Source organism: Lytechinus variegatus, chromosome 15 (genome assembly GCF_018143015.1).
Source record: "Lytechinus variegatus isolate NC3 chromosome 15, Lvar_3.0, whole genome shotgun sequence".
In the NCBI taxonomy this organism is placed as follows: domain Eukaryota; kingdom Metazoa; phylum Echinodermata; class Echinoidea; order Temnopleuroida; family Toxopneustidae; genus Lytechinus; species Lytechinus variegatus.
Genome location: NC_054754.1, coordinates 11,669,182 through 11,685,053, shown reverse-complemented (window position 1 = coordinate 11,685,053; position 15,872 = coordinate 11,669,182). Strand labels below are relative to the sequence as shown.

The window sequence follows — 15,872 nt, the reverse complement described above, 5'->3', positions numbered from 1 at the left end:
TTTATAAGAAGCAATTTTGAATTTATATAAACACAATATATATATTAGAAAAAATAAGTAAAATTTGTGTTATAAAAGAAAAAAAAGTAAATTTATTGTTCAATTCAATTGTCTTTTCAATTTTCTTAGAAAATGACAATTTCTTGATTTTTACGATTTATTATGTAAAAATGCTGCTCGCATATGACATCACAAATCAAATAATTGAAATTCTAATAACTTTTCAATTCTTTGATGGATTTTCCACAAACTTTCAGGAATATTTGTTATGATATTTTTTGCTGTTTTTACAATAAACTTTTTGTCAGGATGAACTTCCCCTTCAAACTCACTTGAACGATACTTGGTATCATCTAGAATAGATGTATATAACATAAATGTTTCACATGAATTAAGCATAACCTCTACATACCCAAAATTGATTTAGAATGTTACAACTTCTACTTAACCTAAAACCGTTGTGGTTACTCACATTTTTAAGAAGCAATTTTGAATTTTTATAAATACAATATATATAAGAAAAAATGAGTAATTTTTTGTTGAATTCAAACAATGTATAAAAGGAAAAAAAGTAAATTCATTGTTCAATTCAATTGTCCTTTCTTTCTTTTAAAGAATTTGAAAATACCCAAAAATAAAAATTGAACTTTGATATGCCTGCCGCATGAAGTGCACAAAATTTGATTTATTGTATCTAAGAAGCTGTATTTACCTCATCGATAAAGGGACTGACGCTCTGATGCCCAAGTCATTGGAACTCGGTATTATTTCTGCTCATGAAAGAAATGGAAAGGCCATCGCTTGTCGAAAATGAATCCCGGGTGTAGGTTGTTGGTACCAGCCAAAGTGCTGGTATCCTCCAGAAGACCCGTTCTTTCCAATGGAAGTTGCATTAAAAAAAAGCTGTTACAGTAACCGACAGGTAAAAAATGAGATACATGTTTTTCGATAACGAAAAGCAAGTTTTAGCTTTTGATAAAAAGGTTAAGTTTTTAAATTTCGGTAGAATACATTTCCTTTTTTCAATAAACTATTCCATATTGTAAAAATTATAACTTACATACTGAGACATTTTCGAATCGATTTCCTTAATTGGTTAGATGTTGGTTTGAAGCACCCCCCGGCCTGATCAAGGCCTCCAAAAAGGGGCGTCAATGCGGGCGTCAAGAATGGTTTTGCTTTTGGGAAGCGCTTTCCGACCACGCTGTCACTGTCCTATGATCAGCTTAGTGACATAAAAAAAACAACTTTTTAATAAGTGGAAGAGGTGTGAAAATAGAAAAATAGCATACTCTCGCCATTGCAATATGTCAAGAGACGGAAATTAACTAAAATAAGTAAGTTCGAACTCGCATATAGCTAGTTGAGCTGAGTGCCACACTCGGTCACAATCACAGCACAGCTCAGCCGGGTCGCCCAGCTGGCAATTATTTACCAGTTCTCCCTTTTCTGGTCACCGGGGCCCACTTCCATTGACGAGTGGATACCATGCGCGACCAAAGGGTCTCGAAAAGCACCCTAAACACGTATTTTCCACTTTCTGAAATGCACCCCATAACAAGTATTGGAAACAAAACGATACTCTTGGCAAGTGTTCCCTGAAATGAACCCCTAAACAAGTACAGGAATATTTTATTATGTCCATCGACGTCTGTCGTCGGTTTTACCTTTACACACCATTTGGTAATTTGTTTAGTACGGCCCCACCTTTCACCTCGCGCAAATCGGACTCTTAACACGTAGGGGGGCAAAAAGGACATCGTTTATAAAACATTTTAATTTTGTTTTATCCGTTTTATTATCCCCGCAAATGTGACACTAAACACGTAGCTTTCCTAGCGAAATAGATACCCTTTTTCATTATTTTTGTGTTTTTGACACCCTTATCACGTTACGTACGGTACGTAACGTGCCCTACCTTGAAAAAGACATACTTTTTTAGTTTTTACGTGTTTCTTTGGTCGCGCATGGTATCCACTCGTCAATGTAAGTGGCCCCTCCCCCCCGGATTCTGGCCTATTCTCAACACTTTGCGCGGAAACCAGTATCCGATGTAAACGGAGATACCTAGCATACAAAAATTGTAGATTTTCAGCGCGCCGAAATTTACGATCCGAAGATTACGAATGTTCGATGACCGTACATTTCATAACATGCAGCTGAGCATCTGTTTTACTGTCCTGTCATACCATTTTGTGAGGCACATGTAAGTTCAATCTCTTAACCTTCCTTAAGCCTATTGCCTAACAACAACATTAATTCTGAGTGGGCCGTGAACCCGCCTGATGTGCATCTGAATCTGAGCTTGCTCCCCCTGCGCTTCGCCATCGGCCGAGCCCAGGCCAGGCCCCATGGCCATGGCCATGCCTGCCGCTCGGCCTCGGTAACCGCGCGAGGCCGAGGAGTATTAACTTTAAAGTTTAACGTTAACTTAATAGACTTTACTTTAAACGGTTATGGGCCTATACTGCAGATATGTCTGCCTAATATTGCACAGACGAGTCCTGGTCTGTATAGCTGTAGACATTATCGTAAACTAGATCTGGATTTACGCAAAGGACCATGTAATAAAAAAGGAAGCAATGAATAGGGCCTAGGGCTAGGCCTAATTACAGCGCTGCTATCGTCCCCGGGCCGGGGGGGGGGGGCACTTGACCAAAAAAGTGGTAGGGGTGTGCCGCGGGCGAGACAAAAAACGGGGGCCTTGGAGCGGGCTTATTGTAATTTATAAAGGAGGGTCCTCGGAACGGGCTTCTGAACTACAATTTTGTGAAAACTGGGGTCCTTGGAACGGGCTTCTGAACTACAATTTTGTGAAAACGGGGGTCCTTGGACTGGATCGCCAGCGTGTGGTGAGTATGTGCGTGTCATAGAGATGTATAATATACATCCCTATGGTGCGTATGCACCCCTATGGAACGGGCATGCTTGTATGATAGTGCGGCCTCCGCCGGGTTCGCTCGCGCAGACGATGGTCGGACAGCGCTCGGCGGCCGCTTTTCACCAAAATTGCAGCAGATCAAATCGACCGGAACGGCGGAACGAAAAATATGCGAAGCTTCGGAGCGGATTTCTTTCTTCTTTTTTTCTCGATAAGAACAAAATGCTATGCCTTGGAGCAGCTTTCTTTGTTTTTTTTCTCAATAAGGCAAAAATGCTATGCCTTGGAACGGAAATTTGGGTGTAAAAATGGGGGTCCCCTCCGCGGCACATACCCACTATGCATTATATACTGAGTGCCCCCCCGGGCTATCGTCCGTATGCGACCATGCGGACGCTAGCACTTGACGATATTTAAAAATTTTTTATTATAGTGTACGATTTCCATAGCGCATCAAAATACGATCTACGCCCGCAGGCAACATTTTGCTTTCTTCAAGTAAACGCCTCGTCATATTCGAGATTCTAACGTTAAGTCTAACATCACTTTTCTTCTTCATTAAAATATGGGTGACAAAGATAGATGTGCTGTCTATAGACTCTGCAATAATTACCACAGATTTCATGAAGACAGGTGCAATTTTATTCCATTTTCGCGCACTGTCTGTGCGTATTCTGAGCTGTGCAGCTGTGACTGCAACGTGCACTTGTCTGCACGGACTGCCATGACTGCGGGCACTCTAGTCCCGGTGACAGTGTATGTCGGCGAGGCAGTGGAGGAAAGTCCCGGAATTCCAAGCAAAATAATCAAATGATGATCAATAAAACGAACTCTGCAGTAGCTTTGATTACTTTTTTTCTAGTTATATATTTTAGTTACATATATCAATCGATTGTCAAGAATAACTTTTACATGTTTTATAAATAATTATCTCAATCATATTATTCAGATAACCAGCATAACCTAGCTGTGTTTCTTTTTCTCTCCACAGATACATAATTAGTGCATGTAATTCAGGATCATGGCCGGACATTCTGAAGTTTTATTAGTGGCCTGGTCCCAAGATTTTATAATACTGCAAAGACAAAATAATTAAATAGAAAAAATGTGAGAAAAACTGAAAGAATGATGAGAGAAAAATAAGTAATAAAAAGGAAAAAATGAAATGAGGAAGATGATCTGTGAGAAGAGTAAATCTAATCTGAATCTGATGAAATTAATTGAAGATGCAACTTTTGAAATATTTGTTTTATTAATAAAGCTGTAAAAATGGAATATATATCATTAAAATGAATTAAATATCCATCAGCTGCTTCAGACGAAATGAAATTACAGAGTGGTTACAGGGAGACCATGAAGAATACTCGGGCCTATACGGCATCATAAAATGTTTTTAATTCAAGGATTTATGTAATTTTTATTCTGCATGACATATTTTAAATATTTTTAATCAAACTCAGAAGCACGATTTGCAAAGTCCCCCAAAATAAAAAAAACTAGCTAAATTTACTATTTATGGAGATTAAACATATTATGGTCTAGATTATGATTCGCGTCAAATGGAAAAAGATCCTCAGGTTCTCTTCAGATCGCCAATGTGCTCTTTTCTAAAGTCGATCGGTTTTGACCCGGTCCATGCTCACTTTTCCTACAAAATCTTCCCAAAGTTAGTCCTAGAATACTATGAAAATATTGTGAGCATTGAGTTCATACTTTCACTGTGCAATCATAATACAAAGATTGTTGTATAAATCCATATTCAAGTATCCAAAATAATTTTAATACGAAGAAATCATACTTTAGAAAAAGCCTGGATTTTGAGTGACACTACACAAAACATATGGCATGGTAGGGCTTCCCGAAAGCTGATCCCGTGTTTGCTCCCTTTTCATTCCCGTGATCCCTTGCGGTGATATACACCCTCATGCGACAAATGCTATGTGCGATAAGGTCTATAGGCTCCCCTACACTTCACTATCCGCTACTCTCCGCTTCACCTATCCGAACCATCGGGGGACAAATATTCGCTCTCAAAAACCAGTGACAAATTGTGGCACTTTATGGTAACAAAGGCAACATACCATGACCAAAACATACATTCAGCTTACTCTACAGTGACTAAACTTACTATCGGACACAGACTCACTCCTTGCCCTTTCTTGTAAAGGTCTCAAAATCAGCCATTTTTTGAATTCATTTATTTCGGTATAAAAAACATTGCATATAGCCCGGCATATAGCAGCCTTAATGCTGAATTGCGTACAATTTACAAATATGATTGATATATACAATCCACATACAATAGTTGATAAAAATATAACACAGATTTTGACTGATGGGGTGTGTAATATAAACATTCTTTGGACCGCCGGATTTGTATTTTGAAAATATGATCACGAGGGAAAACATTAATCCTTTAGGCAGTCCAAAGAATTTTTTTTTACTCATCCCATCAGCCAATATCTGTTATATTAGATAGCCTCTAATGATGAAGATAAAGTTAGGCCTAACGATACGTGCAGCCTGTTTATGATATTCACAGTGATTTATTGAACTGGTATAGATCTAACGTTAGATCTTGATCTATCTAAGTAACGTTAGTCTAACGCAGTGACCCTTTAATAATCAAATCAACTTTGTTTAGGCCTAGCCCTAGATCTAAATCTAAGTTCCAGTCCAGGTCCAGGACCCTAGGCAGGCCGATAATGCATAGTAACATCTAATCCACAAGAGGGAGCCATACACGTAGAAAAATATATTCATGGACCGGTTGGTCAATATATTCATCGAAGGTGGACTGTCTGGGAAAATACATTGATTTCGATCATATCACGTGATGCACTATGGACCAATCGCGCTTGGCTATCTGTCTTGGCTATCTAATATAAGATATTGAAATAAGATATAAATAATTAAACTCTGATCTAGAATCAATGAATCTTTGTAATAGGATTTAAATTGAAGCCAGTTCGCAGTACCCCACACGTCACCGCCGAATCCAAACTGGCGATCGCTAACGCAAATAATTGCCCACGGGTCGTGCGCAATTCATGGACGCCATTTTGGATTCGGCAGTGAATACTTTTCAGGACATCATCCATGACAAGTGCATGATTGAATGTGTTACAGGTTGACCTATGCAACGAATTGTACAATTTTTTTTTAAAACAAAACAAATTTAAAGCTCCCTACATTGTAGCTTAAAAGGGAAAACAATTTGATTAAATGTTTAAATTTTATCCAAACAGAAACCTCTGTTTGCATTGAAAAAGTTTGTACATGTTCATAAAAGCAGCCATGATATAATATGTATTAACAGAGACTTGACAAAGACTTGAGTTTCTGTTTTTACACTACTAGTATTCAAAGCAAGTTACCATTTCAGCTGCAGTACTCATGGCAATCTTATATTATTTGGGCATGATTTGATTAATAAGCAAAAATATGGTGAGTATTGAAAAGAGTAGATTTATTATTATTATTTGTTTAGTGTCATCTGTGCCTGGGAGGTGAAAAGCGAACTGAATCACTGTGACCTGCATGTCTCTCCTCCTAATCTCCTATTCTGTTAAACTTTTTTTCAGAGAGTAACCTTTAGAACCAACTCTTTCTGTAGTGAGAAGCTTGTGTAAATATTATTTATCTGTAGTGGCACTCATACAAATCTATATTTACTTAATCTAGTTTTGTTTCATAATATATTACGTACTGGTAAATAAACCTTTTACTCTGTCACTCTTTTTAATAATGTCAAGAACAGATTGTTGCATCATCCTACTTCTAAATCATGACTGCCATAATCAGTGGTTAGATGGATTTGTGATCTTAATTAGTTCACAGAATTAATGTCCAGCATGAAATTAGAAGAGAAGCTTCAGTTTGATAGCAAAAGGAAAATTGGCACAGAGTTTGACACGACAGTCTAATTCATTGCAAATGCTACTAGTAGGCCTACATGTAGTTCCAGCTCGCATACATTCGTAATTCCGAAGGTTCGTTATTCCAAAGGTTCGTAATTCCGAAGGTTCGTAAGTACGAAAACGAAATGAGATTAATATTTCCGAAGGTTCGTTCGTCCGAAAACAAAGTGAGGTTCCCATTTCCGAAGGTTCGTTAATCAGAAAACGAAAAGAGGTTCGTAATTCCGAAGGTTCGGTAGTCCGAAAACGTAATGATTAACAGACCTTATTTCGTTTTTGGACTAACGAACCTTCAAAACAACGAACCTTATTTCGTTTTCGGATTAAGGAACCTTTGGAAGAACAAACCTAATTTCTTTTGTGGACTAACGAACCTTTGGAATAACACCACAAATGTTCGAATTAACAAACCCTTTTATGTTTTCAGATTAACAAACATTGGGGTATAGGCAATTTACGTGATTTGGAATTACGAACCTTGGAATAAAGAACCTTCGGAATTACGAAGTGTAACCATTCCAGCTAACAACTTGAAATGTTAATAGTGAAATACATGTATCTGATTCTGAAGTGCCAACCCTCCCACTACCAAACCTTATCTTTATTGTGTATCTTATTTGTGTAATGTTTACCCATGTGCAATACAACGTTTGTAGCTGTGGTACTCTTGTTTAGTGTTTACTAAAATTATATGGGTTTATTGCCAAAAAATACATGTACATGTAGAAATCTGTTTTGCTATATAATAATATGCAAAGAAAGCAAATACAATTCATTGTGTTGTATAACAAAGTATGTTGTTTTTTTGGTTGACATACAGGGATGCAGACTGGTGTATATAACTTAAAACAGAAGCAAATGACATCTTTTATGTACATGTAAAAAAACCCCTTCTTTCTTGGGGGGAGGGTAGTAGAAAATGTACTTTTAGCTACAGTACTTGGACAGAAGGGTTGAAATTGCAAAAACTTTGATTTTAAAAATTGTTTCAAATGAAAGGAATGGTTTACTATTTTGGTTGTTAAATTATTGTTCTACTTCTTTGTGTGTTGGGGGGGGGGGGGAGGGTTGACCCTGAGCTGCTTTGTTTTTGTATCTTGAATTTGACAATGTATGCAAGTCTATGTAGATCCTACAAGTACATGCATCTTGCACTTATAATTTAATGCAGGCCCATGAATGAATCATTGTACTGTATATGAATGTACATGTATGTGATGGGTAACTCTGTAGGCATGGTACATGTATGAGAATGGTATACAATGTGCAGGTGAGCCAGCACCATGGTAGTGTTGTGTTTAGGCCCGTTTTGAAAGTCCATTTTTGATGCACGTGTACACGGCGTGTTTTTCGGTCGTGTACACGTGTACACGTTGTAAACACTGTGAGAGCGAGTTCTGTTTTCATGTCGACACGGACCCGCATCAACATGTCATAAAAAAGGGGTCTATATAGCCTAAGTCACGGTTTTAAAGCTTACCTGATAAGTTTGAAGTTACAATCCACAAAAATTGGTGCAAATTAAAAGTTTACTCGGCTTAGCAGCGCATTAAATTATTAAAGAATGCAAAACAAAATCAGTGCAGGGCCCTAGCTAGCGCCGACGCTCGTTGGATGCGCATTTTGTATACTGTACAGTACATGCATGCACAGATCGCTGCAGAATAAGTGTAACTGAAGTTATCGATTGATTTTTATTATTATGTTGCCAATTTGAAGAGCGTTTGTTTGTAGGCTTGTAGCACATGCGTGCGAGCGTATAACACGTAAGTTGAAGCGATGATCGCTATCGCAATTGGTGATTCTCAAATTGACTTGAGTGTGATTGAGCAACGCTTTCGAGCTTTCGAGACCGGAGCAGACCCATTTCGTGGTACAAAAACGTGAGTCTCCAGAAAGAATGTGGATTAAATTGGCGATTTTGGAAGTGAACTCACTCTGGATTAATTGAAATATATTGACATATTAGTATTTAAAACATGTGCAGTGTCTGAGAACTAAGATTTAATGTGAGGCTGTGAGCTTGTTCACTGACTTTGTAGCCCCATGCAAGCTTTATGCAGACGCTACCGTGTACACGTTGATGGAATTTAGTACACGTGCACTGACTTGACCGTGCGTGTACACGTGTACACGTGTACCCGAAACGGGCCTAGTTGTGTTGATGTTTAGCCATGACTGAATTCTTAGAAGGTCAAAGTGATTGTATCCAGTGATGACCACAAACCCATGTCACTGTCAGTTCTACTATTCATCCTCATACCCACAGTTTAATCATTGAAATCAATATACGTGCTCATAAGACTCGCTGCTCGCAGTAAGGGATAAATTAATACATTTCTCATTTTCATCAGATTTTCATATTTGTAACAATATTCTATGTTAAAAAAAGGATCTGTGTGTACATGATGTATGAAGACATTCTTGATAGATTCATATGAGATTTTTTCCCCTTTACACTAGTTTCCCTCCCCCATGTTACTTGTTGCAATGGTTTATTGATATGAATGAATTGATTTATAGATGGATAATTAGATATTGAAATGAATGAATGGGGAAGGGATGGATAGATTGATACATGAATGGATGGAATGGATGGATGGGTGAATGAAAAAAATGAATGGATAAATACAAATATGGATGGAGGAATGAATGAATGACCTAAATGTACCATTTCAGTTAATGTTTAGTTTTGAGAGTTGGCTAGGGCACACCACATCAGTTTTAGGGGCATTTTCACGGTAACTGACGTTACATGGTACAATTTTAAGCAAACTCCCATTATTTGTTGTTTTAGAGATTACATGTATCATACACACAATGAAAAGTGTAACATTGTGCCGTGTAACTTCAGTTACTGTGAAAATGCCCATAAAATATTAAGGTATACATAATGCACACATGCTTTAACATACATTCACAAATTTTATTAGGGAATGGAAGAATACTGATCATAACTTTACAAACCTGAATGACGATGACAGTGCATTTTTACAATAATTAATTAGACCTGCATGTAGTGCATATCATGTGTTGCTATGTCTGGCAATTTTATGCTTTAGGTTATCACTAACTACATGTATGGGCAGTTCCAAGAATATATAAATGGGGGAGGGGGGGTATTTTATTTCTTACATGTAATTTCTTCATAAGTTCTGGCAAGCACAAAAACAGAGGGGTGGGGCCTTACCATGAAAATTATAGTGACCCCCCCAACAACCCCCCAAAAAACTACCAGAAATGGGGAGGGGATGAATTTCTTGAAAGGGGCACTTTTCCAAAGGTGGGCATAATGATGCACCCTCCTTCGGACCCCCACTCGTCTGTCACAGTTTTGAAACATGTGTAAGCATAATTACTGTTCTGTTGCAAACTTGGGACCACTCAAAAAAAAAATTGGGACCACTCGGCACTCATCCAACTGACAAAAGGGTTCACAATACTAGTTTACAATTTCACACATTTTTTCCTCCCGAGTCTTGTAACTGATATACATGTAGTGTAGTAAATAAATATTTTTTTTCCAGAAGTAAAAGCATTTGTTTATTATCGTACCGTACACTGATTGTTATGACAGTTATGAAATCGAACATACATGTCCCTTTGGAAATATTAGGCCTCCCACAGTGTTGTGCTGTATAATAGCATGGACCCTACAGTAATCCCCCATTACGACACCAAATGTCGACATCAGCTCATTGAGATCATGCCGTCCATGATCCACTTTCTGAATATTGAACGTGAACGAGTTATTGTCTAAAAGTCCTTTTGAACGCGGCCCGGGGCCGGTCATGATTATTGATTTCGATTTGTGAGCATTTATCATTCCTGCTCACGACACATGTTCATTATTGGAGTTCGTGTGCATATGCATTTGATTATTGAGGCAATGCGGGGTTAATATAGATTGAGATGCTTAAAGAAAAATACACAACTGAATGTCATGGATCCCTTTTCCATGTTGTCACTAGTCTTAATTGTTTAAATGTTGACGAAACATCTTTGAGTCTGAAGAAGGATCGTATTCACTTGTAATGTTCAATGCGAGAATGGGGACTGCGTGAACTTCGTTTCATAGCAGCCGATCGGAATTAATCAATGTGTTGTATCTTAATTATTTATCTTAATGAATAGAAGAAAGCATGATTTTAAAGTTATTGTGACGAGATAGAAGTACGAACATGTGTACTTTGGTGTATTAAAAATGATTGATCATCATACATGAAATATGAAGTCTCGTCTTAAATTTGCCGTTATTTTTCACTCTTGTATGAAAAATCTGAATTGCCTTTTTATTTGTTATTGGAGACGGGATTTACGAAAAAAGAATACGTGCATTTTGGATGGAATATTCATATTTTTTAATAATGTTGGTTTGACGGGATATGAATCAAAATGGTATCTTGTGTGTTACGAGTTAAGAGCGGGGGTAGAGAGTTGTTCCCATTATTTTTTCCTTTCATTTTTTTAGGGGGGGGGGCGTGGGGGAGAAAAGATAGAGGAAGAAAAAGAAGAATGTGGAAAAGAAATAGCCATGTAGTGCATGACTTGCTTTTTATGTGAGAAAAAACAAACATTTTTTAAGGTAATCTTGCCCCCTTATCCACTTCTGTCAAATCCTATGTACCAAGATGCTGCCACTGTCCACCATTCTTGCACTTGGATATTTATGAAGATTCTAATTGTTGGTGTTCGTCAAAAACTTCCTAACCGCGCATTGAGTAGTTAACATTAAGGAGGGGGTCCACCTCAATACAGATAAGTCAATCTTACTAAAAAGAAGAAAGCATGACGCATAAATTTTCATCGACGTCAATTGTAAAATAAAGAGGTTTGTGATATTTGAACATTTCGCTTATTTTTCACATAACAGTTCGACAACAACTTTGTTATTTTACATCCGATTTTTATGAATTTTTAGCGTTTAGTGTGTTTCATTATTTTCTTTTTATTCGAATAAACTTTTTGTTGAGGGCTTGGGGCAGGTTTCCCCTTGATTCCAAATCGTGTCTGATGTTCGTTTGTCATACGGCGTATGAATGAATTCTTGTAAAATTTTTTTAGAGATCATGTGAAACCGACGCCTCTGTGTTCGACTCGATGTATGAAATTCTTTTAAAACTGCTGCCTCAACACTTTTTTCTCTCTCTTACTAATATACCGTTTTTGTATTTCTCCGTGCATTCAGATCTATCGGGAAAGCGAAGAAATGAGAAGCGTCTAATCTAATCGATCATTCAACCATGCTACGACCCTGGTGGTGTTCGTCTAGCCTACTTGCTTCTCGATCAATAATCGAATTATAAATTATACTTCAACAATGTGATTCTTGCCGACTGCCGAAGCTCTGCTCCTTTCTGTAAACAAAGGTTCCACCTACATTATACGAGAAGTCATATTGATTGACCAAAGTGTGCCAAGAGTTGTCATAACGAGCCGGCTTCCCGTTAGGTCTCGGCCACTTACCCATTAAAGGATTTTCGCGCCACATCTACTTAAGTAGAGTATTTTGTGGTATATCAGCGTACTGTAAGGATTGGTGTGACGCATTGAGTTGGATTATTGCCGAATGAGATAACATAAAGATAAGATATGATTTTCGGGAGTGCCATTTGGGGACAACCTTTGTAAAAGGAGTGTTTTGTTTGATCTCCGAGTCTTGGCCGCTATCAGTAGTATTGTCAACAAGGAAACCTTGTCCTGTACACATGGAACTCAGTAAGGTACTCTTGAATACCCAATCATTTAAAATCATGACTTGTAATGGCAGGATGACTCGGTAGAAATGTCGTTTGACATTTATAATTGCAATTCGAAACGAGAACTCCTGTAAAGAAATGGTTCGAATGCGATTTTGAACCAGGGGTTTCCCCTTCTGCAAAATTATCGCTGAGCTTGATACATGGATTTTACTTCCGTCCAGGAAATTCATCTATTTTTTACCTTGACTTGTATTGAGTACCACAATGGAAGCGATTCAGTCATCTTCCACCGAGAATGCAGTTCCGACTCTCGTTGGTGAAAACGCAATACCAAAACAGCAATCTCTTGGCTCAGAAGAAAATACCTTGATGATTTCACCACAAACCAACTCCAAATCACCCGAACCTAGTAGTAGTAATGGTCACAGTCAACATGATACCCGTCCAAGGAGTTCTACTGATGTAAGGCATATACGGAACCACCCCAGGTCGCCGACTAGCCCCGGGACATCGGATCCACACCGAAACCAAAGGCTGCGAAGTAAATCCCATAGCATTAGTAGTACTAGCAGTGAAAACATGCACTTAGAAGACAGTTTTCCAGAAGACGACAACAGAACGCGGGAGCGGGAGATGTGGGCCATGCTCGCTGGACAGACTGCGTTCAAGTTCGAGTCGTACATCTTCCAGCGTGTGCTTCCCAAGTCGCTCATCAAGCCACACATCTTCCCACGCCATGTCGAGGACATGGAGACTTTGATCGAGAAGTACATGTCGACGGGAAAGACGCAACGGCTTGAAGGAGCCGCAGAGAAGTGGGCCACTTTGAAAACTGAGTGGAAATGGCGGAAGGCGCATGGCCTGGTGATCGGCACAGCCAAATCGGCTTACCTCCATATCTCAAACCCTTTGGAAGTGATGATGAAGTTAGATCGGGAAAAGGGGGACAGTCTGGAAGATGCCAGAAGAGCTTACCGGAATGTCCTCCCTGGAAACCTTCACGAACCAGGACAGGAAGTTGTAGAGTTGATGCATGTGATCGGACTCCTTACTGACAAGTCGTCTCCTCCGAGTCCAATGTGATTAAATCATTGTTCCAAAAATAAGGAATGATTGTTATTCTAACGGGTGACACTAATTCAAGGATTTCAACGACTGCCACAATATCATTTTTCTAACCTTTAACAGTCTGCACTGCAGTTCATTCTCTTACATTTGCCATTGGTCAAATCTTGCTCTTCAATTCATTTGTCATCCTTTACTAGTTTCTATCGTTATTTATTTCAAGGAGACTGAAAGTCAAGTTAAACGCTGGCTTGCATTTGAGATATTGCCCAGTAAAGGAATCTGTCACCCAAAATGATATGTCACTGGTCGTCTTGTTGAAATATGTCTTTAAAGTTTTTGACCCGAAATTACAATAAATTTGCTTATAATATATTGATAATCGTTCATGAAACAGAATCTTCCTGATTTCGTCTCCTGATAACAAGAATATCCGCATATTTACGTATGAACCATTTTCCAAGTACATCTAATCATCCTAGCGTACACAGTGTGCGAATGAAAAGTGCATCACATTTTCGGAGAATGAGTAAATACCGTATATCTTTGAAAAAATTATCTCGAAATTTATCACGGATGATAGTCGCTTCCCTAACCATTTCCATTAAATAAAGATCTTCATTGTATGGATTCACCAACCCACCGAAGCGATTTTCTATTTAAAAAGATAGTATTTTAAATGTGATGACATGTACATTTGTTTATAAACATACTTTTGTGTTGCTCCTTGAAAACAAACGAGAAACGCTTCATTTTTTATTCTATTTTTATATGCTTTCGAAATTGTTTTGAAGGTCTTAAATTGTACAAGACTCCTCTATCTAATTAAAAAAAAAAACCCGAGAAAACACACATGTGATAGTTTGAATTTTATGTTAATCGATAAGAAGTGATTTAAGAAAGAAATTTTGGATATTGTGTATTCACTTATAACTGAATACAATTCCGTTGGCTGCCAGTCAGTACGACCAGAAAGCGTGGTCATGTATTTGAGCACATGCTTGGTCTTTACGTGTGGTACGAAAATGAATAATTCATTTCATCATTTCAGGGAATGAAAACCGTACATATACAAAGGAATGAAAAATCGAAAAGCACATGGCTTTGAAGCGAGTGACTATTAAAAAACATTCTTACATTTTTAAAGGAATGAACACACACATGTACAATCATTTAAAAAAATTTTAGTTTTGTCCTTCACACTACAAACTACAGTATACTTGTACATGTGCTGTTGTATTTAAGGTATTTTTACTCGTACATTGTTTTAAGCAGTGGCAATGCAATTCATGGCTGTTCCGTACAAACGTAGAAAGTAGTTTTAATTCAGTATTGTAAAAAAATAACTTACGTGATTTTGCAATCGTTTGCAAATAAGATATTGTATGAATGTTACAATGATTGGATATCGGGTTTTCCCCTCATGTTTATGCATTTTTAAAAACGCATGACAATCAGTGATGCTATTATATAATTACACTTCGGTTGTGCATTTTTGTATTTGTGTGCATATATTTGCATGTATTATCGCATGACCGTAGCTTGTCAAAAACAATGCATAGACAGAGTCTTGACAAAAAATGGATTAAAAGCAAACGGAAAATTGCTTTTTATGTTGTAAGGCAAGCTTTGTTTGACTGTGATGTTGATTGCATTCGCATTTTATCTTGAAGTGAAAAGTATATGCTATGCTGCTAAAAAAAGAAATATAATATATATTTAAGTCTCATCTATACATCATACATTTTTCTTATGTATACAATGCATTTATGTGGAAGAGTGTGAAAGCGTGTGTACGATATAATACGAGTACATGTCTCTACAGCTGTACCAGTTAGACGTTTTGCTTTCAAAACCGGTTGCTACAATCATTTTTGTGTGTCTGAAATATTCTTGAAATTCCAAAGTTATATTGTATATAGAAAATGGTGAATAGAAATCTATTACAGATTCGATATTGTAACTGACTATTTTTTTTCTTTCAGAAGTATTTAGTGTTTTATTTGTATCATTCAATCTTTTCTGGTTACAACACTTATGTATCAATAATTGAATTCGATTCTTTAAAAGTCTTTTATTGAAATGTTGACTGCATAAATAATACCTTGCAAATTTCTCATATTGCCATGCATATTGTGCTGCACGTTGTAGAATATATGTTGATGATGGTGAAATTGATGATGTATGTTTTTATTTTGAATCCGACAAGATATGTTATAAATGGCTTCCGTTAGATTCTGAAGGTATACACGTAGATCTAAACAAGACAGTACTCACTGATAACAAGATATACAACCTTCTTGT

General features: G+C 37.6%; 1 protein-coding gene across 2 annotated transcripts; it reads left to right on the top strand.

Moving 5' to 3' along the window:
* Positions 1-2,041: 2,041 nt before the first annotated feature.
* Positions 2,042-14,340, top strand: LOC121428548. 2 transcript variants are annotated; one of them, XM_041625245.1, is made up of 3 exons: positions 2,042-2,210; positions 4,621-4,623; positions 11,990-14,340. In XM_041625245.1, exon 3 carries the CDS (start codon positions 12,768-12,770, stop codon positions 13,584-13,586), a length of 819 nt encoding a protein of 272 aa, XP_041481179.1. In that variant the 5' UTR covers positions 2,042-2,210; positions 4,621-4,623; positions 11,990-12,767; the 3' UTR covers positions 13,587-14,340. The 2 variants fall into 2 exon arrangements, with proteins under 2 accessions (XP_041481179.1, XP_041481178.1); XM_041625244.1 differs by lacking the exon at positions 4,621-4,623 and having other exon boundaries at positions 2,042-2,206.
* The last annotated feature ends 1,532 nt before the right edge of the window (positions 14,341-15,872 follow it).

Coding starts and splice junctions, on each gene's coding strand:
- LOC121428548 (XM_041625244.1), top strand. CDS start 12,768: ATGGAAGCGATTCAGTCATCTTCCACCGAGAATGCAGTTCCGACTCTC.